Raw genomic sequence first — 24,588 nt, forward strand, 5'->3', positions numbered from 1 at the left:
TGGGCTAAATTTGGCCCCTCTACCTGTTCTCATTTGGCCAATGAAATAAGAGTTTTCCATTTTTAAATGATTAGGGGAAAGAAGGAAGACGAACATTCTAGAATACAGTAAGATTATGTTAAATTTAAAACTATTTGAAATTCAAATGTCACTGTCCATGAATAAGGTTTTACTGGAATACAGCCATACCCATTTGTCTGTGTACATTCTGGGATGGTTTGGCACCAAAACAGCAGTTAGAAGTGGAGCAGTTACCGCAGAGACCATACATCCCACAAAACCCAAAATATTTACTATCAGACCCTTTGTAGAAAAAGTATGCCCCCCCCCCACCTCTGAGTCATTCTCAGAAATGCCTGCCACAGTGTGAAATGGACTGGGGTGCTCTTTTTGACAAAGAAAACATTGGATGAAGGCACAGGGAACATTTCGGTCTGAATTGCACCTGGATTCTCACAGCCAGGGAAGAGGCCAGAGGGGCTGACCTTGGGTATTTTCCATACGCTTTCTGCTCTCCAGCTAGGACTCTCCAAGGTTCCTTTGGAAAAATTACAAACTAGAACGTGTGAAATTAGGAGATTACCAATCATTCCTTATCATTCTATGTACCAAAGGTAACTTACATCTGTAGTAAGATCTAAAGGACTCTTTGTTGCTGGGTTGCCTCTGATTCAACTCTGTGTGTGTGTGTGTGTGTGTGTGTGTGTGTGTGTGTTAGGGAAATCTATTTTGAGTGCGTGTTGGTCTCTGTAGGTCTCTTTGGAGGAAATCCGTTTTGGATGAATGCCAATTATCATGTATGTGGGGATCATGAAGACATTTGGAGTTTTTAAATAAAGACACATCAGTTAGCACTTGGTGAAGACCAGTTCAGCCCCTTGGAGAGTTGTGGTTACAGTTATTTGTTTTGAAATTTGCCATTTTCATGTGTTTCTCTTATTTTCTTATTACAGGGTAATGCCCTATATTTCAAATCAGCCAGAAATGTTACAGTGAACATTCTCAATGACCAGACTAAAGTGCTAACTCAGCTCATCACAGGTAAGAAACTAAAGGACTTGGCAGGGCCTGGTCCACGCTAAGCACTCAGAAAACATAGAGCCAAAGACTGAATGAAATACCACGTGAACTAAAGAAAGAAATGCGCACGGACATGTTTTACAGGGTGGAGAAGAAGGTAGCATGTGTGCCATGATTCTACTAAAGGGTAAAGGCTCATCATATACACACACACATTTAACTTATGCAAATCCAACAATACTCATTTAGAGGGGCAGTAAGCTATTTTTCATGTAACACGGCTCCTAAACATAAGCCATCTGCTTCATCTGGTGCTCAACAACAGGAAAGCTCTCTGCTCCCATGCTCGAGGACAAGCTGGCTGGGTTGGATTAATTGAGAGAGAGAGCACAATATACACAAAACGCTGCACACAGACTTTATGGGGCGTAAAGGGGATTTTTAAAGGTAATTTGAATCCATGCCATGTTTGCGATATGTGCTGACTTTGAACCTGACTCAAATGCACAATGCAGAGGTACCTCCTTTGATTATGTTTGTGTGGTTCCTTTCATCTGAGCAGATCTGCTCCTAACAGTTGCGGAAAGCACCCACTGGGCTTTAAGCTGCATATTCCTAAAATTTAAACAAGGATTGGTTATTCACGTAATGATTATAATGATAAGCCTGGGCCTTACGGTCATGGAAATGTGTTGAGCGGTCTGACCCATGCCCCCAATGTAGGTTACGAGCCACAGTAAACAGGAGCCATTATGCATCCCCACAGCGGAAGGGAAAAGCGGTATGCGTCTGAATAGCATTGTTACACTTCCAGAGAGAAAATGCCATTTGTTTGGCTTCAGGGCTGAGAGAGAAGTATACAGATGGACATTTTGATAAGCCAGTTGCCCAAATACCCTGAAACGTTACTGTGACTGAAACATCTGGCGCCCCCACTGATAAACACGCCACGGGGAAACAGGTGCTTTGTGCCCCGAGGCTTGCCGGGGAAAGGGTCTCTGTGCCCTGCGGGAGCACTTCATCTGATGTCTGGAGAGTCACAGCCAGGGGTGACTTGGACCATCTAGCAGTGGTGGAAGGAGCCACCGCACAGCGCGGCGCCTAATCCGTTAACATGTTCCAGTGTGCGGCTGGATTGTCGGCCTTGCTTACAGAACATCTGGCCTGCAGTCACCACGCTAAATAATTAAATAAACAGCTTCAGTAAGCAGTGATTTAAGCAGCGTGTGTGAAAATTGCCTCCAGGAGGGAAATAAATCCAACCTCCCATTCCCTGATTCCTCTGTTCAAAAGGAACTTATTTAGTCTGTTGATCATTTGCCATTTATTTGCCATGGGAGGTTTGGTTTACTTGAGAGATTTTGTTTTGATAAAGCTGGAAGTGCCCGAATGACTATTCTTCAGTCAGTGTCTCTCCCCGACCCCATCCCAACCTCCTCCTCTCCCTCCTCTCCCCAAATTCCTGACCCCTTCCTCTTGTCTCCCCTCCCCCGCCCTCCGGTTCCATCCTTCTTCCCCTTCCCTCCCCACCCCCTCTCTCTTCTTTCTCTCTGCCCCTGTCTTTCCTCCTCCTTCTCTCTCCCCCATCTCTCCACTCTCTCTCTCTCTTTCTCTCCTTTTTCTCTTCCATTCTCTCTTCTCCCCCTCTTTCCTTGTCTTCTCCCTTCCTGTCTCCCCTGCCTAAGTTAGGCCCTCCTGGCAGCTGAGACCCCTCTCCGGAGCTCTCACAGTGAGGCCCAAGAGAGCTCATATTAGAATGAGATGGGCAAAAAGCCACTCTAACAGCAGCTGACAGGAGCCTTTCAAGATGATCACTAGAGAGGATAATAGATGGTTCAAAATATAATTCTAAGTACATAGATGCATGCACGCTCACCCCGTCAGGTTTTCCTTCAGGCTTCTCCTTTTGCATTTATGCACATGGTGGAAAGCACAGAGCAGTTCTGGGAGACAGGGTCTGCTAAAGCTTGTTCTCCGTGGTGGCGTGCCTACCCCAGAGCAAGTGACCACTCTCGTCCAAGTAGCCAGGCTGACACAGGCAATCCTGAGGACCAAGACTTCTGCTGACCTCAAGAATGTCTCAAAAGCCCAGTAGAAATTCCAGTGTTAGCAGTCCAGGTAAATTTTTCCCACAGAAGAGGACTTTCAGTGATAGTTAAGTTGCCAGGCGAGGCCACAAAAGCACATCTGGCCCCCCCTGCAGCTGATTTAGTGCCCACTCAGTAGTGGCCCATAGAGAAAGCCCTCCGGCCTGCATGGAGGAGGGTTGTAATGAGCCTTTCATGGCATCTCATTAGAGCGGGGAAGGGTCTCAGGATCAAGGGGGTTGGGGGGAGAGGAATTAGGCAGGATGGCCCCCTTTCAGCTCTCAGATTCATGGCATTGGCATGACTGGGGGCCTGCTGGTGTGTCCTGATGGGTTCCAGTTCTCCCCGTGTAGGAGATGCATTAAGGATTTAAAGAAGTACTCTGCACATACCACCATGCACCGAGGGAGCTTAACTGGAGAGTAGTTGCAGGTTACAAGTAATGATTTTTTTCCATCCCAGAGAACAATGGGTTCACCAAGGGACCTCCTAAGCAGTCTCCAGTTCCATTTGCATTTCCCTCCAGAATCTTTCTTCTTTTTTCTTTTCTTTTCCTTTCTTTTCCTTTCTTTTCCTTCCTTCCTTCTTTCCTTCCTTTCTTCCTTCCTTCCTTCCTTTCTTTTCTTTCTTTCTTTTCTTTCTTTCTTTTCTTTCTTTCTTTCTTCCACGTCTAGGACATTTGGCAGCCCCAGGTAAAATCAACAAAAGGACAAGCCATCTGCACCATTGAGCCGGCAGTTGCTCTGTGGGGTTTTGGCTGAAACTTCCAACTACAGAGCTTTGTATGTGCAAATGGCTCTGGCCCTTTGTAGGTTCCTTTTTGTGTTCTGAGGAGCCCTGGAAAGCAAGATAACTTAATTGTGTTTTGAGTTCTCTGATTGCTTCGGTGTCTTTAGGACATTCTCTTGCATGTCTCACAAAACAGTCATAAGTTCAGAGCAGACTGGCTTTACCCAGGCAGGTGTTCTCGACTCCTCAAGGGCCTTATCTCATGATACTGCCCAGGTCCATGGAGGCAGAGGCCAAGCTTTTTTTGGTCCCCAGTCATACCCCCATTATGCCATTGACTAGATCCAGAGTGGCAAACAGTACTCACCCCATGCCTATCCTGAGGTCATTCATTCATTTATTAACACTCCTTCACCTCCTGATCCCCAATCTCCCCCCTCTAAAAAAAAGGGTTAACAATCCCAGTATATTAACAAGTAGTATAGATTTCATTTACAGTTTTGGTGTGATCAAGAAGACAGCCACATCTGAGCCCTCCCAGAATCGTCTAATCCAAAGCCCTCACTGTCCATCTCTGTTCTTTCAGGACTGCACTCTGGTCCTTGTCTCCAGCTTTCCACTCCCCCTCACCATCCTCTAAAGCTCCCCTCCTAGCTGCTCCTCATGTGTTGACTCCAACCCTCTTCTCTCTCTAGACAAATACACATCCCTGTTCTTCTATGGAACAATTCTGAGAGCTTAGTTCCAGACCCAGATCTTCCAGTAGCTGAGCTGTTGACCTTGAGAGAGCCCTTAGCTCTGCTCCCACTTGTTCTTCTCACCTAGAGCATGAAGGCAGTCATGGCTAGGTCCCAGGCCATTTGGAAAGTGTCTGCTATGCCTGTTTCAATTTCCCACTCATTCAGAAGCCTTTCCAATGCCCTTCCTTTTGTCAGAGGAGGAGATGAGGGCTGCCAAATTGGCATGATTATGTGAATGAGGCAAGTGCACTGAGAGGTGATTTTCATTAATTATCTTCAATGTGTTGGGACCATTGCATTAGAAAAATGGTGATGGGTTGTGATCACAATGATGATAATCACGAGAGCAGTCCCCTACATTTCACACCACTTTTCCACCTACAAAGTTCTTTCTATAAACATAGAATAATTTGATCCTTTTAACCTTTCTACAAGGTAACAGAATAGATAGATGGTGATAGTACACTTCTACAGATGCAGAAAATGAGGTTCAGAAAGACTAAAGGATTTTCCCAAAGTCACATTTCTAGAGAATGTGAAAGCTGGGACCTAGTTCTTCTGATTCTTAGTCTGGTGGTCTTGCCAATGAGGACAACAGCCTGGATGTACAGGAGTAGGCCTGGCACCATGAGCCAAGCCTCTGTGCTCTCCTGTTCGAACATAAATAATTTTGCCGAACATCAACACCAGACGAGGCCACTCGGTTGGTCCTGAAGGATCAATACAAAACAAAAAACGAAGACAACTCTAATCATGTCTGAATACAGACAAAAATTGGGGCGCCTGGGTGGCTCAGTCGTTAAGCGCCTGCCTTCAGCTCAGGTCATGATCTCAGGGTCCTGGGATCGAGCCCCACATCGGGCTCCCTGCTCCGCAGGAGGCCTGCTTCTCCCTCTCCCACTCCCCCTGCTTGTGTTCCCTCTCTCGCTGTGTCTCTCTCTGTCAAATAAATAAATAAAATCTTTAAAAAAAAAAAAAAAAAATGAATACAGACAAAAATGGAAACATTTATCCAAACCACTAAAATGACCGAACATCCCTCAATCCTGGTTAATATCAGTGACTGCTGTTTCATTAGGCTTTACAGTCAGCATTACTCTGGTCTTCCCTACCTCTAGGAAGATATAGTAACATGCCAGTTGTAAAATCACTCCCACTTTCCAATAGCACTTAATCCAGAGCAAAGCCTTGCTTCCTGAAACCAAGTCCCAAAATAACCTAACATAAAACCAAATACTGTATTTCTTACTGAGATGCCCCGTGTGGTTGCCCATGGTGTGTGTTCTCCATCACAGCAATGAATAACAAACCCAACTTGTTCACCTACACGTATGTTCCCATTGGTCTTTGCCTGGAAGGCATTGAGGGCCCTTTCATTACTACTTTTTATAGTTGACACTGTCTTGAAAAATAACTAGAAACAAAAATGCTCCATCAGAATCCCCTGAGCAGTTTTGGAAAAATATGATTTCTAGGCTCTAACCTCAAAACTTTTTTTCTTTATGAATTTCCAGCCCAAAAGATAAATTCCTTTTGCTCTGAGTGAGGTTCTGTGAGGATGATTACACCCGCAGGTTATTCTGATGCATTTCTGCAGAGCAGATTTTGAGAGCCACCTGAACTTGAGGTATTCAGGTAGTTCTAGTTCAGAGAAACTGAAATGTCTCCTGTTGTTGTTGTTGTTGTTGTTTTAAAAAGGAATTCTAACATATTAACTTGTTTTATTTTTTCCATGGTATGCAAAACTCTGCAATTTTCTGATTCATTGGTGTTTAAATTTACATCTGTCTCCATCAGAAGATGCCACCACGATAGCCCCCCTTCAAGGATAGCATCTGTTGTCATATGATAAACCCTCTAAAATTTATTGAATGAAATTCTAGCATAAAAGATTCAACAACTTTCTAGCAATTAATTGCAATTTATGATAGCCTTTTCTGCCAGGAAATGATCTATATACTGAGGAAATAGACTTGTCTGGTGTCACATGCAGCCACTGGGTTAAGGATACAGAGTGAGACAGACTTCAGCTGAATTTGAAGGCACCTTTTCCAACAGTTAGAGCTGGCCAAAGATACACTGATTACTTCAAGAGGTGGTGAGCTTTCTGTGCCTTGATATGTTCAAGCCAAAGTCTACAAGTATTTGACAGTAATTTGGTGGCTAGCTAAGGGAAATCTCATACAAGCATTAGTCTGAAGAAGGGACATGATGGTCTTTAAAATCATAGCCCAAGAGCATATGATTAAAAGTAATTGACAAGACATGGCCAGAGTCACAAGACTGATTTTCACGGTTGGCTTCTGAAAACCAATCCACTTACATTAAAGTCCAATACAATCTAGTCAGATGTGTATGTTCTGCGAAAAGCTCTTTGTAAATGAATGCAATGAGACTAACCTCTCTCTCTCGCTCCCTTTCTCTCTCCCTTCTAGGTCCAAAAGCTGTAGAAGCTTATGGCAAAAAGTTTGAAGTAAAGACAGTTTCTGGAAAATTGCTCTTCTCTGCAGATAACAATGAAGTGGTGGTAGGAGCTGAGAGATTAAGAGTTTTAGGTAAGGAAACTTTAATCATCTAATTGGTTTGATGCCAATGTATACATTTTAGAGGAAAAATGAAATGGTGCCTAGAAGAGAGATTTAGGTCTATTACCTGGATTCTCTTAAGCAAGGTAGATGAACTCCCCCACGGCCTACCTCAGAACCTGCCCCCCCCAGCCCCGTGAAAATGTCTCAAGTCATGAGTTTTTGTGGCATGACTGTCAACACTGAGCTTCAGGTAGGGATGCATATTCATGCCAAGAAGTATAACGGAGCACAACCTATCCTCACAGACTGGCACTCTTGGTAGAAGCAGTCAAGACCTATATACACGATTCAGAGATTCCTAAACCTGGTTGTAAATGAAGAATCACCTAGGGAATTTCTGAAAAGTTTAGGTTCACAGATCCAACCATGACTCACTGAATTAAAAGCTCTGGTGGAAGGGCCCAAGAATTTATTTGTGAAAACATGTGCAGGAATATCTATGGTGCCACTCTTGGACTCCTTGGATTTGAGCACACAACAAAGTAGTCTTCTGTGGCTGTATGCTGAAATGCTCGAGTATGGTGGTTTAGGAGTCCTGGTGCTGGAGCTAATCTGTCACTTATCCCTGCTCTGTCACCAATTAGTTGTGTGACTTTGGGCAAGGTACTGACCTCACTGAGCCAGTTTTCTTTCCTGCTCAGTTGAGCTAAGAACATCTACCATCTCAAGTGGTCCCTAGGGTTAAATGAGTTCATGTTGTATCAGCCAGGTATTTTGAATTTGGCGTGTTTCACTTTAGAGCACTATACTTTGCTACCTCCTCAAATTTGTCCCATTTTTCAGATGAGTAAATGAAGGCTTGAAGAGGTGAAGAAACTTGTCCAAGATCAAGGGCCAGTGGTAGGACTGTTCAAATCCTTACCCATGAACTCCAGCCTCAGTGCAATCTAAATGCGCATAAATACGTTCTCAGACCATGGCCAACCCTTAACACTTAATGTCTTTCTCTATTATGTGTAGAAATGGCACTTTCCATATTAGTTCTAGGTTTTGGGGGGCAGTGGGGGAAACAAACACAAAAACTTCAGGCTCTCCTTTTGTTCCAGAATACTTTGGTATACCAGCTGTAGAATAATTGCCCAGGAGAAAACGTGATGGTATCTCATGCTCAGATCATTCTGTACAAATGATCTGAGCACTTCCCGTTAGTGCATCCACACTTCGTGAGTCACCTCGCTTCGTTAAAATCTGAATCTTTGGAAAGATTCAAGATCATTTTAGATATCCAAATACTTCAGCTTAATCTTTGTGTAAAAAACTCCAGGATGGTATCATTTAAGAACTCTCTCCCTCCCCCCTCCACCCCCACTGTTCAATAGACTAAGGACTGGAAGATTATTGTAGTTTTTGGTCACTTGAAGGCAGGTGGATATTTTTGTTGTTGTTGTCATTGTGTCTGCTTGTGATATTTTACTTAGAGAACAATTCAGGACAAAATCTGTCTCCATCATTAGGAACATTTGCTTTTTTATGTTAAAATGTAGAAAGGAAGCATCATAATGAATACCACTGCTGCTATCAATGCTAGAAAGATTAGGAAATGACCACCCCACAAATCTCGCATCAACCTACTCAGTGAAATGAGCCTGGTATGTTGCAGAAATGAGCTTCCTGTCAGCTGGGATTCAGCCATATGGTGTGGAACGAGAAGTTTAGGCAATTTCATTTTCAGCTTAATGAGAGGTTTGTCTTTTTGAGTCATCAGACTGAGCAAACTCTTGGGAGGTTTGAATCTGGATGCATATTTCATGGTTGAGTCTAACGTAGCTGGATTTGAATCCTTGCTCACACCTTGAGGATCTGAGTGACCCTACCCAAGTCTGTTTTTCTCTCTAAGCCTTAGTTTCCACACACATAAAACAAAGAGGGTGGAACAAAATGGAGAGTGGAAGAATGAATGAATATAACAAGAAACATATGTTAATTAATCAGTTATTTCTATTGATAGTTGAGTAGGTATAGCAGTAGAAGGTAATAAGGAATAAGCCTGAAGATAATGCCTCCAGAATATAGTAGCTTAACTCAGTTGTTTACATTCTTCTCTGGATAACCACACCCATCTATTCAGTTTTCAGGAAGGTGACTTCCTCGTGCACACTCAAAGGACCCTGAATAGAATGACAAAAGGACTAGAAGCCATGCTTCATAAAGGAGGTTCAACTCTCTGGAAATTTTTATCTGGGAAAAGATATGGGGGGGGATAAATATAGGCTGGCCATTATTGCTGATCTATCATATATGCACATCTTTCCTGAGGAAAAGAGAACAGGCAAGAGCCACGTAGCTGAGTGGCTGAGAACACAGGTTGTAGAGTTGACACTGGCCAATAATCCTGGTTTCTGTCATTCATCAGCCAGGGCCTTAGGATGTCGCTTCACCCTACGAGGCATCCTTCTACTCTGTGACATAGTATAAGAATGCTTGGCTGTTGGGGCGCCTGGATGGCTCAGTGGGTTAAGCATCTACCTTCAGCTCAGGTCATGATCCCGGGGTCCTGGGATCAAGCCCCACATGGGGTACCCTGTCAGCAGGGAGTCGTCTTCTCCCTCTCCTCTTGCCTGTCTCCCCCGCTTGTGTACACTCTCTCTCTCAAATAAATAAAATCGTAAAAAAAAAAAAAAAAAAAAAAGAAAGAAAAGAATGCCTGGCTGTCACACTAGTTGGGAGAACTGGATGGCACAGTGTATGGAGAGCAAATAGGAGAGTGGTGGTACACAGGAAGCCCTTGGTAGATGCTAACCATCATGTTGGGGATGGTTTCTGTTGGTCCCCTTGGGCTTCAGGGCACCCATCACATTCTAAAATTTTACCCAACCCTATATGTTCACTTAAGAAGGTACTCAGAGAAATTGGCAGAGAACCTGTGGAAGTATTCATATATCAGTTAAGTTTGGACTAGTGGATTTCCTGGACATAGGAAGGGCCAGAAGAGGAAGAGCCTTTAACTGCCAAGGAATATGACACTGCCCACTTCACCCAGGTACACATGAAGCTGGTCTTGCTAGCATGTGTGTTCTCAAAAAGGACTTATGTGATGGAGGGGTTGAAGGCCTGGGCTGAATTCCCAAAATTATAGGGTCTCTTCCTCTACTCACTAAGACACTGGTTCTGAAAGTGTGGGTCCCTGAATGGGGAGCATCAGTCTAGTCTACTCGTTAGTTTTGCAAATTCTCAAGCCCCACCCAGACCTACTGAAGGAGAAACTCAGGAGTGGGGCTCAGCAAGCTGTCCTTGAACAAGCCTTCCAGGTGACTCTGATGTATGCACACGCGTGAGAGCCACTGACCTAAGACCCTCCCAGCTTTGTCCCAGCTTTGCTGGTAGCTTTCAGTTGAGCTCAGGCTCAGCTTTTATCACTTTGCTCCAGAAAAGCCACAGTATGAATATAGCTAACACATGTTAAGGGTTTTCTCTGTGCAAAATGCTAAACTAATCGCCGTGAATAAAGACATTGGGTAGGAGGGCCCTGGCTTATCACCTTGATGTACAGAGGGACAAACTGAGGCACAGAGTGATGTGAAACTTGCCCAAAGTTCCACAGAGAGAAACCGGTGGAGTCACGATCTGAATCTAGGCAGTCTTCCCACTACCCACGTGACTTCTATCTTAGGAATCTTCCCCGAGCTCCATAGCACACTGGCACCACGAGGGGAGGGAAGGAGAACCAGGCACCTGTTTTCCAGCTGTTCCTCCCTTCCTGGCTTCTAGATACTCCACTGTTCCTGCAGTCCTCCCAGATCTCTGACTTTTCCTCTGCTTCCCTCCCTTCTTTCACCTCGTAAGTAACCTAGACTCACCCTTTGCATCAGGTGTAGACTCCCTCCAGGCTCAGTCCTTGTTTGTCTCGCTCACATTTCTGTGGGAAATCCCACTCTTACATACGGCTTCAACATTTGCTTCTTTTCAGATGACCCTAAGTCAGTATTTGCTCTGAACTGCCTTCTCACTTTGAATTCTAAATTCCGAGCAAATAGCCTGCACTTTTCTGCATAGAGGTCATTCCAGCACTCCTCCTTGTGCAGCTGAGCCCGGGTGTCCTCCAGCAAACTCCCTGCCTCTCCAGAGCCCACCTCCTAACTCTGCTGATAGGGACTGTCATTCTCCTAGTCTCCTGGCACCCAGGTCCTCTAGTCTCTTTGCTTCCCTGCAAGTACCAGGCCCTGTCTCTCTTTTTATGGTCCTGGTGTCTTTGCCACCCTTGGGATTTCCGTACTGCAAAGTTATCTCTTTAGGTCAGACATAAGAGAATTCAGGTTTGTAGTCAGGCCCATCTGTTTAATTACCAAAAAGGTCTAGGTTAGTGTGCAAGATAAGGCATGATATTGTTCAGCTTAATTGCAGAACAAAGTTATTAAATATGGGGCAGGAGTGGTCTTTAAAAAATCACCAAGAAAATAGGCAACATAAAAGCCAGTGCATCCTAGAGACATCTTCATGGAGACATCAGGGAAAAATAACTTTGATTTTCATTAATGACCAATTTCGTTGAACAATGAATCGGACATTCTAGCATTTATAAACAAAGTGTAATTATAAAGTGTTATTCTAATTGTTAATTAGGTCTATTTATACTCTAGATTAGTTTTTTAAATATGTCCTCTAGATGCTACTTGATGCTAATTATCCGAGTTACATTATTATCGATTAAAAAACATTTTTAATTAATTCTAAAGCCATTTAAATTAGCAGAAGATTTATAGAAATTCAAATGTGGTCTGATGCTAATTTTGGGGGGAAGACATCAGATGATACATTTAGCCTTTTGAATTAGTTTTTGATGAAACTTTCTATTGCAACCTGGCAATTGATAATTATGATGAAAGGAGTGGGGTGTTCTTAGTGGTGGTCATTCATTAAATGGATGTGTGTGTGTCATATATACCTATATATATATATATATACTTATAAACCTGAATTTCTAAAACACCACAGCTGGCATCATGGAGATACACAGATGTGTGTCCCTGTTCCTACTCAGGAAGCTCTCTGTCCCTTCAGGGAAACGAGACACGCATGCAGAAAACAAACTGCTTAGAAGGACAGAAACAAAGTGACTAGAATTACAGAAGCCGGCTGCAGTAGGGTGGTATGCTAGAGAGAGTTTAGATAGCTGCTTAATCGGGTATCTTTGAAGTAGACCTTGAGTACACATTGGCGCATCAGAACCTATAGGGGGAGTGTTTGCTTGATGAGTGGAACAACACGTGTTTATCAGTCAGGACTCACTTGGTTGGGAGGTGGGGAGACCAGTTGCCCCCTGTGATAGAAAAGTCCATCAGTAGTTGGCGTCAGGCTAGATTCAGTGGCTCAAATAATGTAACCTCAATTCAGTCTCTCCCTTTCTCTGAACACCTATGAGCTCCGTTATACAATCATGCATTTTGTCTTCAAAAGCAGAAAGGGTCCTTACCTTCTGAATATAAATCCAACAAAGGCCTGGGTTTTTCCTCTTACTAGACTGGCGTGGGCCATATGCCCATCCTTGAACTAGTCGTTGTGACCATAATGATGGAGTTTGCTGGTCCTGGACCATATCCCCACTGCTAGAGCTAAAGTTGGAAATGACCAAGAATGAACTAGAGGGGACCATTGTCCAAAGGGAAATTGGGGTGCTGTGTCCAAGAGAGGGAATGGATGCTGGGCAAAAAGCAGCAAATATTCATTAAATCAAAGGTATGACCATGGAAAATCCTGACAGCTGTGCCTGACTGTGGTACCCAGGAATTGTGAAGACAGCAGAAGATGCTTTACAAGCTCTCATCCCCTTGCTCACTCAGCTCCACAGATATGGGCCTCCTCGCTTCATCACCAAGCATTCTCTCACCTCCCAGCATTTATGTTTACTCTTCCCTCCACGTAAATGCTCTTTCCAATCTACGCATAAAGGACCTTTCCCTTCATGGCTTAAATGTCACTTCACCACACATCCTTGGCCGCTTTATAAAAATAGCACATTCCTGATTTCACTGTCTGTACCAAGAATTGGCAAAGTAGCCCTGTGGGCCAGTGAGGCTAAACGCACTGCCTAGTTTTGTAATGTTTATTGGAACACAGCAGTGCTCATTTAAGTATTATCTATGGTTGCTTTCACACTACAATAGCAGGGTGGAGTAGTTGAGACAGATCATATGGCCCATGAAGCCTAAAATATTTATTAATTGGCACTATACCAAAAAAGTTTGCATATTCCTGGTCTGTGTCCTTACTCTGCCTTATTCCTCTTCAAGGCAGATCTCACAACATGCATGGTGATGATAAAATGTTCATTTCATGAAAAATGTTTATTTTCACTCTCTCCTCCTGGTTAGAATATAAGCTTTATGATAGCAGAAACTTTTGTTTTTCAGAATCTAGAATAGTGCCTACTGCATAGCAACTGCTCAGTAATATTTGTTGCAAAAATAGGTGGAAAGATTTTGCACATTGGAATGTTTGATAACCAATCTGACTGTATAAAGAACAGGAGGGAGGGAGAATGTTCACCCAAGTTAAGAGAGTATTATTATGCTTTCGTTGAGGATTCATAAGGGCCTAAACCAGGATGGAAAGAGAAGAGAGGACAAATGAGAAAGAGCATCTTGATGTAGAACTAATGAAACTTGGCAACTAAGTGCATGTGGAGGGTCAAGAAGGGCAGTCGGGGACGGCTCTGGTGTTGTGTGCCTTGTAGTGCATTAACAAAACTGTGTCAGAGCAACAAAGCAAGTTGGGGATTGGAGAGAAATGGTTCAGTTTTACATGCCCTGGGTCTTGCTGCTTGAGCACCTAAGGGAGAGGCCAGGTGTCCAGTGGGAAACACCAGCAAAAAAAGCCCACAGGAGATGGTCCACTAGCAGGGGGTCAAAGAGTCATCCATACAGTTTGAACACAAGGACTCCAAAGAGGAGATGGCCTAGGAGGACATCCCAGAGCAAGAACTCAGAGATGCTCCTCAAATTGAGCACCCCCAAACAACCCCTCGCCCATTACTTCCGCTGAACGAACCTCCAGGGCTCCTTTATCAAGGCTGTGACCGCCCTCCCAGAGTCATCCTCAGACATTGAGGTCCCCATCCCACGTTCCCATGTTCGGATGCTTTTTCATATCTACTCTGCTTTTCTCCATGAGAAGGAACTCAATGCTTTAGAAGGTGACCAACTGGTTCCACCGTACCGACCAGCCAGGTGAGGTTGGCTATTTGACTCTAATCACGTAGGCCATGTGTACGGTTCTAAATAACCTCTCCGCCTTCTCTGCCCTCCATCTTTTTGTTTCTCTTCCTTTCTGACATATCTCATCATTGAATGGGAGGAAGCAGGAGAGAGGCTGAAGGGTTATAGTAAAAATGGAACACAGTGCCTCTTACGTGGTGGTGAAAACTGAGTAATTCTGACATTGATCCTTGAGAGATGAGAGCCTCCCAGTCTAATAGGAACATTTGCATAACAAGTCAGAGGAGCCTGAAACCTGCAAGGACCCTCTTTCTGCTCTTTGTTATCATTATCAGAGATAATCTCCAAGAGATTCAACTATTTAAAAAGAATTGCCTGTTGTACAGTTCTCCTCTGGCATCTCATTCCAAACTTGGTTTATTATTTACAGGAATGCAGGAATAATACAGTCGGTCATAAAGATACACTTCCCATAAATAATGCAGCAAGAAAGCCAAGTATAAAAGAGTCTCAGATGAACAACCCCAACCTTAATAAACCAGAGCTACTTAATGAGAAAAAGCACAATTCTACAACAGAGAAATAATAATGGGGTCTCCTCTGAAATGCTACGTACGGCTGTCATAATTCTCCAAAAAGTAAAAAAAGAGCCCATCCGAAAGCCTAGGTGATTCAACCGCCTCGTTTCATGTACCCCTCCACCCATGTGCACAGGCATCATAAGCGGCCACGGTTCAGGGTGCGCCTTCATCCCCCAAGCTTGCGGGGTTGATTCCTGATGCAAAAGCATTTGCTGGGCCCCACACATTTTTCCCTTTGGCAAGAGGGAGATATGATTTAATATCAGCGTGATGGATCCATCGTACTGTATACACGTTACCAGCTGTCCCAGCAGCATTGCCTTAGCAGACCTCCCCAGGCGCTGAGCCACTGTCTCCCTTACTTGCATATGGGGAGGGGGTGGGAGGAGGAGAAAAGGCAGTTGGGGACATTTGTGAGCTTTCTAGTTGGATTAAAGGTTGATGAGGTTCACTATTTGGCTGCTTTCTAGAGAACCAATTCCAGCACTTACTGAGGGGGGAGGAGGTATGTTTCGGCTTTTTTGTCTTTGGAACCAACACGACTTGAAATTCTCTGTCGGGCTACAGCTAATGTGCTTTCGGGCATCTGTTGGTTTGTTTTTATCATCAGAGTTTTCTTCTTGGCGGTTAATACCAAGAACAGAGTATTTTCAAATGAGCGGATAGAGTTCTGCCAGGACATCTTCAATGTCAAGAGGCTGTCCATATAGTCTAGGTATATTGTCGCCTTTCTCATTAATTATATTCACTCTTGCAGAATATTCTGACTCAACCAAAAGTCACCTGAGTTGATTTTTTTTTCCGCTCTCTTCCCAGCAGAGACCAAGGGGAATGTTGGTGTTTCACAGTGACACCAGGAATTTAATGAGACAATGTGAATAAGAAACTCTCAGTGTGCAGACTGGGGAAGGAAATTAACTTCATTCTCCCTTATTGGAGGGACTTGAATTTAATTCTGCTTATTTGAGTGGGAGAAAAGAGTGCTAAAAATACTTCCCTCAGCGACTTATGCTTCTCCTCCCACCTTGCGCTATGCTTTTGCTATGTACTACTCTTCTAATCTTAACCCCTTTTGTACCCTGACTTCCCTAGGAATGATGGGTAAGGTGGCAAGGGTGAATCAAACAGAAGAAATCAGGAGAGAGAGAGGAGAAATTATTCAGAACCCTTCAGGGCACAGGATAGAAGCAAATGCCTGTGTACCCTTTGTGACGGTAGGATCGCAGCCTCATTAGATGGGTATGGAGTTTGGAGACAGACTGCCTGGACACCTCTCCTGGCTCTCGTGGCACAACCTTGGGCAAGTTTCTAAATTCTGAAAGCCTCAGGTTGCCCGTATGTAAAATGAGGGTAGTACAAGTACCTGCATAGAATATATGAAAAGTTCCTGGCACAGTGCTAAGCCCATGATAAGCGCCCACTATTATCAGTGCCTATTACTATTACTCCTTCTACCCATTCCTACCGAGCACCATTTGTGCAACAATCACCAAGCAAAGCTCAATGCAGCGATGTAAGGACACAGCATAAAATTCCCTTGATCTCAAATAGGTTATAGGCTAGTAGGGGTGTCAAAGCACATACGCAGTGAAATATTAAATAGCACTGGAAATGGTTCTTAGGAAGTTAAATAGAATCTAGAAGCTAGCACTTGGTTGCGCTAGGTGCTAAGAGGACTTCCCCGTAATGCTGGAGAACAGGGGCAGGACGCCAAGCCAACGGAGGTGGACCAGGGAACTTCCTAGAGGAGAAACTGAGGGAAAGTGTAAGGGGGGAAGGTTGACTTAGCAGATTCAGGGGAATGACCTACAGCCTCCCAAAGTGCAGGATCAGCAGAGCCAGAGAGGAAGTGGGGTGAGCTGCCCTTGTTTTTTTCCAGCAGATGTGTTGGCTTTATTTTTGGGGAAGAGATTATTATCAGCATAGAATAAACAAGAATTGCTCACTTCCCCCAAAGCCTGAGTTAAGGAGACATCTCAGGGTTCTGCTAGAGCCTCGCCAGGATGTTCCCCTCTCGGCAGTGTACTGAGCAGGATGTGGCTGAACGGTTAATGGAAGTATTTGATTGGATTTTGATTCTCTAAGGCAAAGACAAAAGTGTCTTAGACAATTGGGAGTTATTTATGATGCAAGAACTTTCATGGGTCCAAAAAAAGAAAGGGAGTAACATCAGCAGGAAGGTTCTTGGCATTATTTAAGCCATGGTTTAGGCAATTCTTACTTAAAAAGAAATTCAGTTGCATTCAACAAATTGAGCGCTTACTGTGGCCAGCTGCTTTGCTGACCAAAGGGCCACGGGGACTCCGCCTTTCCGGATTCCACAGCCAAGCAAGCAAGACAGGTGTTGTTAACATTTACATGAGAAGAATGTGACTTATCGTGGGGGAAGTACAAGATGTCATGGAAACATAATATTAGGAGTTATTAACCTCATTTTGCCAGCGAGGGAAGTCTGCCCAAAGAAAATGATGTTGCAGTCGAGACTGGAAGGATAAATGGAAGTTAGTCCAGGACATGGGGTCAGAAGGCTAGGTGTGGAGGGACATGTACAAAGTCCTGGGGAAGCATGACCTTTCAGGAGAAGTTTTACAACTCCAGCTCAGCCGGGGAGTGGAGGTCAAGGAACAGCATGCCCAGCCATGAAAAGAGACAGGCCATAATTATGATAGTTAACATTTATTAAATGCTTACTCTCTACCAGATACTGTTGGAATCTCTTTACATGTGGTAACTCAGTTCTCAAGACAGCTCTCTAAGATAAGTTTTATTATTACGCTCATTTCACATATTAACAAACAGACCAATGCAGAAGCAAGTTCCCCAAGGTTCTGTACAAGTTCAGTGGCTAAAGTGAGATGCAAATCCAGATAATCAGACTTTAGAGCCAAGTAAACTTGGTTTGTTTTTTTGTACCTTTGTCGAGATGCAATTCACAATTCAGCCTACAATTCAGCCATTTAAAGTGTGCAATTCAGTATTTTAGTATAAAGAGCCTACTCTTTTAACATATATCACATATATGTAGCAAAAATACACATGTTCATATTTATTTTTCACCTGTATATATATTTGTTATGTAGGTCACGTGGCATATATATGTATGGTAAACATACACACATTATAGAAGTTAGTTAAATATATAGATAAACATTACATATGCATGGATCATCGTGGAGATGTGTGTATGTATACCGTTATAAAACCATACTGTTAACGTGGGCACTGTGTATCCTTTTAAAGTACTTAGACATGAGGGTAATGGGAAGACATTGAAGGGCTTCAAACAGGGGAGTGACAGGATCCGATTCATGATTTACAGGACAGTGTGAGGAGGATGAGCTCGGGGGTGGGTCAGACAAATCCACTGTTTATGGGACCAGACACCTCTGTGAGGTCTCTGCTTGGAGGTTTAATTCAAAAAGACATTCCAAAGAGAGAGTTATGCAGCCTGCTCTCCAAGACCTTCAGTGCTCACAGATAGCTCACCTTGCCCATTTTTACTCTCAGCCCAAGGGAAACAGGCTGAGTATATGAGGAAGGGCAGGATTATTCCAGTTGGCCAGAGCGCAAACATGGCCGATGAATTCTTAACGCAGTTCATTGTTATTCCCACTAACTTGCTTGATGGGAGCTGATCAGAGGTCAAAGCACATTTAAAGTACTTGTATTGTATCATAGGCTTGTGGCAGAGATTGCATTTAACCAAACAAAGGAGAGAGCTGATATGAAATCAATATGCAGAGTGCCTATGAGCTATGGAGGAAGGTAATGTGCTTTTCTTCCTTGGCTGTTAAATGCATCTCAGCTGCCAAGGAAAATGACTTTCCCTCTCAACTTCCTATCTGTCTAGCTGACTGGTTATTGGGAAGTGTTCAGGCTCTAGTGCTTCAGCTGTGTTTAATGAGAGCATCCTTGCATGAGAGCCTGAGAAAGTTCCTCTGGCCTAATTCTTCCTCCCAGGACTCTGAAAATCTGTCTCTCCTTAGCAGATTCAGATCACAGATGTCTGGTGGGGCAAGGAAGGGTGCCAGGGCCTTGGATTTAGAAGGCATGGTCTCTCCTTGCCTTTGGGAACAGGAACTTATGCTAGAATATCAGATGTGAGAAATGTACCAGAGACACTCGTGTGCAAGGATGTGCACCCTGACAGTGGCCCAGAACATCGGGACCATACACGTTCCAAGGAGAGGCCTTCCCTGAGAAGTAGAGACTTGACTTAGCCCTTGCAGGATGTCAGTGTGTGACGTTAGGGGAAACAGGGGAAGCCCTTCTTGTTGGGAGGAAACCATGTCAAAAGCCATTCGTACTCTCCTAGTACAGCCTGGCAACTGAACTTTAGTTCAAAAACTTAGTCCTGTCACTTGAACAGTTGGGGGATAAAAAATGAATTACGGTATGGGAGTTGGATTGACTGGTTGTTAAAATGAGCCCTTTCCTCTTTCTCTCTCCCATCTTCTTCCTGCCTTCTTTCCTTCTGTGATCCTCAGACAGACCAATTACAAGTGTGAGAAGCCAGCGTGGGGGAACGTCTTTGCTACCACAAATCACAAGTGAGCTGACACACAAGAGCGAATGCAGTCCTGGGGAACTGAATGTATAATCCCCTTCTGCATAGTAGCGTTTAGTTAGGTCGGAATACTTGTGCAGGGTTTCTCCTGGTTTCGGTTTTGGTTTTGTTTTTGTTTTGTTTTGTTTTTTGCCATCTTATTTGATTCTCAAAACCACCCTTAAAGGTACTCAGGATGAGGGGGGGAAAAAGAAAGAAAAGAAGTCACCACCTTAGAAATTAAGAGATGGAAGCCTGTGGGAATAAAACCGCCCATCTGAGGTTACCCAGTGAGAGTGTATTTCTGCCCTGATGTCATGCCCTGCAGCGGGATAAGTCACCCCAAACTCATACCTCTCGTTGACTGTGGTCAGGCTTCTGCTGTGAGTATGGCCCTCCCCCAAGGACCGCTAGGGATGGTATAGAAAGTTCTAAGAGACTGATTATGATCTCTGAATATTTGCCTGATAGTTATGTTAGGTGGTCATTCTGAGTTTTTCTTTTTTCTGCCATAGACCCCTTTGAAAACATTGGATCTCTTCTCAGAATTATATTTTTAACCCATTCTGCCGGATGACCAAAGAAAGCCAATGACACACGGTTATCAACATATAAAATACGATTTTGTGATATAATAACTTAGGTATTTGTTAAAACATCTAAAAAGTTCTAGTTATAGGCAGAATAATTACCATCATTTCAAAGTACTGATGAGTATAAATGATGTTTTGAGATGTGTGCTACAACTTCACTGTCATAGGAAATAATCTGTGATTTCTGTTGGTGAGAGAGTCCCAGAGTAATAATTACTACAGATTATTTTCTACATTCTAATCAAAGGAAATGCTATATTTCAGTTAAAAATTGGTGAAAATAATGATGTAAAATCTGCCTTTTCAAAGTTCACAGACCTACTGAATTCTATCTCTGTGAATCCTTGGCATCTCCAGGTGAGGTCCCCTGTCTTAACGTTAATGCTTAGTGAGCACTTACTATGTGCAGTCTCTATGTTAAACTGGGGATTTAGCTAGAATGTAACAAGAATCAGACATGATTCCAAACTCTGAGATATGTCTGTATCATATCATATTATATCATTCATAGCATATCATTCATGTTTAGTATCATGGACCACCTGTCTCATGCAGAGCTCTGTCATTAAATTCTGGGGATGGAGTTAGCCTGGAGCTGATAGGGGAGGGTGTCACAACACACTAGGACCAGATGGTAGTTCTCAACATGGACAATTTTGCACCCCGCCAACCCAGAGATACATGACAGTGTCTAGAGATATCTTTGATTGTCACAAACTTGGGTGGGTGGGGTTGCTACTGGCATCTGCTGGGTAGAGAGCAGGTATACTACTCAACATCCTATAGTGCACAAGACAGCTTCCCCACAACAAAAAATTACCTGGCCCCAAATACAGAGTTTGAGAAGCCTTGAACCAGAGGGGAGGTATAGAGAGCACTTGAAGTCCCGCTGTAAATAAACTCATGTGTGTCTGGTTCTGTGCCCTGGTTCTGGTTGTAGGTTACATTCTTCCACCCTCCACAGTGCCTGATGTCAGACCATACATACAGCAGGGGTGCTGTGTTAGCCGGTGGTGCGGGGTGACCCTGCTGCCTCTCTAACTTAGGGCTTGGCTCCAAAGTAGTGGCAGAAGCAGGGAACTCAAGATGGGAGCGCTGCAGGGGATGGCTTTTTGGCATGGGGAAAAGAGAAATGACCCAAGTAGAGTTTGAATCTCTGCCTCCTATTCAGAGCAGCATGATGGCCTGCTTTTGTCTGTGAAGTCAGGGATTGAGCAGCCTACAGAAGGCATCCCTAACAGGAAGTTCCGTTTCTTCTTGACAACAGCATAAATTATGCCTGTCATAGAGGATGGATATCCATTCCTTTATTTATGTAATCTCGTAGTTAAAGTAGACCTTAAAAGGCATTTATGAAATCGCTGACTTTGTTAAGCACCTACATACTTAGCACTAATATGTGCTTAGCACTAATATGTACCTTTCACATTCATTACATTGCTTGTTTTTGATGCTTCCCCTACATTCCTTTCCACTGAGAACCAGGGTTGTTTCCTCTGTTATAAAAACCTGTTATTGGGACAAAAGATCGGCTGCATCTGTCATCCAAGGCATTCAAAACGGCAAATGCTGAGTTGTGTGTTATGTGTGAGAAGCATGCCCTATAAACTACCCTAGTAATACAGGTGTGATCTCAGAGTTGGATCTGTTTCTTTAAAATTCTGAGATGTGTTGAAATTGGTGGCGTTTCCTTCTCTTCCTTTAAGGCTGCTTTGGCCCAAGCCTGAAATGATTCCTCAAGTTATGATCAATTGCCTGGTGGGAGGATGATTTCTGTGGGGTCCCTGGGTCTCTGAAAGTCCTTTGCTCTAATGGATTAGAGGTATGTCAGCTTCATCCATTTAGGGAGCTTTCTCCTTGAGCTGTTTCCATTTGTCATGAAAATCTGGAAGGAGTTTTTGCATTGCCTGAGTAAGAACATTCAGAAAAAATGACACTGGGCTTATTGATTTGTTAGCATCCAGTGTCCCTAAATGGGACCTTGGGGTGGGACCTTTGGGGAGCTTTAGAAATATGTATAGAGAGAGTTTAATGACTTAGATAAAAGTCTTGCTCTTAATCTTAAATTAATCATATATAGTTTACTATCTGACTTTAAGAGGACATTCTTACAAAAGGGGCAGTTTGTAAAGAGTAAAAAGGAGTCTTTATTGATCCAGGGGGATTCTCTGATCTGGGACCATCTGTCACTAGCATTTGCACTTTGCCATCTAAGTTGAAAAGCTCATTCACCTCTCATCTGGTCTTCATGATAAACTTGAGCCATAGGCTGGGCACTGGGTTATGCTCACTTTATAGATGCAGAAACTAAGCCCAGAACAGTTAAAAGGTATAGAATCACACAGTAAGTTTGGTGGGAAATCCAAGATGAGGATGGTAGAGGATATATTTCTTAATGTACAGGAGTTTTAATATTATTCTTCCATTACTGATGAGAACTTGGACTAGGGTTTATTTTTAAAATAAGAGATAGCATAAAAAAAAAAAATAGTAACTGGGATCAGGCATCCATGGGAGCTTAAAGTTGATTGCCATTAAGCAGAAGATATCACCATGACAGCTTTTGTCTTTTCCTTCTGCCATTCTCTCAGCTGTTCTACCATTCCAATCACCAAACCACAGAAAGGAATTAACCAGAATGTTTTGAAGTCTCCTTACTCAAATAAGGGAGCTACATGCAGGCCCCACATTTGATTCAGTGGGGAGAAGAGGGAGGAGGTAGATGTGTTTGAATGTATCACAGAATAGGCTTTCCATGGGAGTCCTCAAAATGCACCTTCCAGACCTCAATCAGATCTCAGTGTCAAGTCCTGGTGCCCCTGCTTACTTGAGGCAGGATCATAAGCAAGTCAGCAGCCCCACCGAGCCTTTGGTACACAATGGGAGTGGGTGCACAGTCCTGCTTTTCCAGATAGTCGCTGTAGGAATTAAGTAGTAGAATCCATATACAGCTTACCGCAGTTCCTGAGATATACTAAATTCTCAATAAATTAACTATTTTTTATCACTTAGAAAATTAATCATCTCTGTCAAAACCTCAGTTTCCCCATCTGCAAATGAAGATAATAATAGTATCTAACTTGTGTTGTTGCAGTGATAAAATAGCATGATGTAGTGAAAGCTCCTGAGTAATGTTACCAAATCATTGCTCTTCTTAGAATCTTGAACATTTCGGGGTGCCTGGGTGGCTCAGTCAGTTATGCTTCTGCCTTCAGCTCAGGTCATGATCCCAGGGTCCTGGGATGAGATTGGCCTCCCTGCTCAGCAGGGAGCCTGCTTCTCCCTCTGCCCGCCCCCCACTCCTGCTCTCTCTCTCTCTGTCAAATAAATAAATAAAATCTTTTTTAAAAAAGGAATCTTGAACATTTCCTATAAGCCAGTAGTTAATATTTAAAATACCCATGCAAATAATATTTACAAAAGAAAAATTCTAATTCCTCAATATATCAACCGGCACAAACAGTTTGAGCAATAAAAGCCGAAGTAATACTGTTTTAAAAAAGAAAAAAGAATTGTAGCAAAGAAACACAAGAATGGTGCTCTCTGCCCAGTGAATCACATAATGGGAAAAAAGTTGGGCCAAGCATGAGATCATAAGGGAGCCAAGGATTGCATCATAAGGAGAACAATAAATAGGAGGAGAGCAGTAGGACCACAGAAGAGTGAGTTCATGCTTTGGAAGAATATGTTCACAAGGTTATCCAGCCACCCATAGAGGGCAATAGAAAGGATTCCCCTGGGAAATCAGTAGTGTCAAAATCATAAAGGACTTTTCTGCATTTAGGGCTTATCAGATGTAAACAAGCTGATGGGCCCATACAAGGCAAGCCCATCACCTTTTATTTCTTAAATTCCAAGGGATGTTAAGGTAGAATGGCTGAGAGAAGGATGCAAAGATACAGTAACCCAGGCCAGGGCTCTTTTTTCTTAAAGGGCCAGATGGTAAATGCTTTAGATTTGTGAATCACAGGTTCTTTAGCTCAACTCCTCAGCTCTGCCGTTAGAGTGGGAAAACAACCACAGACAACATGTAATGAAATTTTGCTTGACTGTGTTCTAAGAAAACTTTGTTTAAAAAAATACAAAAAAAAAACAGACTGTGGAAGGGATTTAGCCCTAGGGTTATAGTTCACTAGTCTCTGGTCTAGGCTATGGTTCTGTTACTTTTTCATCACTCTGTCTGTGAAATCTGATACCAAATATGATTTCCAAAGACTGAAAATCTTTGCCTGGATTGTGAGAGGTTTGAGGGCGTGGACTTCCTCAACACTGAATCTTCAGTATCTTTTGTAATGCTTGGTGCATAGTAAAGGAAGGATGGATAGGTGGATGGGTGGGTAGACAGAACAACACATGGATGGACGGATAGACAGTGGTTTATGTCTGTTGCTAAACAGGAACATCACCATTAACATTCATTGCACTCTTACTGTGTTCCGGGCACTTTGCAGAGTGCTTTCCCTGTGTTCTGTCATGAACAGCAAGGCCTTAACAACAAACTAGGAGGTAGGTACTATCCTAGCTCATCCAGTACTAGTACTTGGTGTAGTCCT

At 43.3% G+C, this 24,588-nt stretch overlaps 1 protein-coding gene across 5 annotated transcripts in view; it reads left to right on the top strand.

Annotated features, from left to right (window-relative positions):
- SGCD (sarcoglycan delta) overlaps positions 1–24,588 on the top strand; it is a 938,618-nt gene that overhangs the window by 795,303 nt on the left and 118,727 nt on the right. For all 5 annotated transcript variants that reach the window (XM_032403596.1, XM_032403597.1, XM_032403598.1 and 2 more), the window contains 2 exons: positions 954–1,041; positions 7,012–7,131. In XM_032403596.1, coding sequence (XP_032259487.1) covers positions 954–1,041; positions 7,012–7,131 — 208 coding nt within the window. The remainder of the gene's footprint in view (positions 1–953; positions 1,042–7,011; positions 7,132–24,588) is intronic.

Source organism: Phoca vitulina, unplaced genomic scaffold (assembly GCF_004348235.1).
Source record: "Phoca vitulina isolate PV1807 unplaced genomic scaffold, GSC_HSeal_1.0 scaffold6, whole genome shotgun sequence".
Lineage (NCBI taxonomy): Eukaryota > Metazoa > Chordata > Mammalia > Carnivora > Phocidae > Phoca > Phoca vitulina.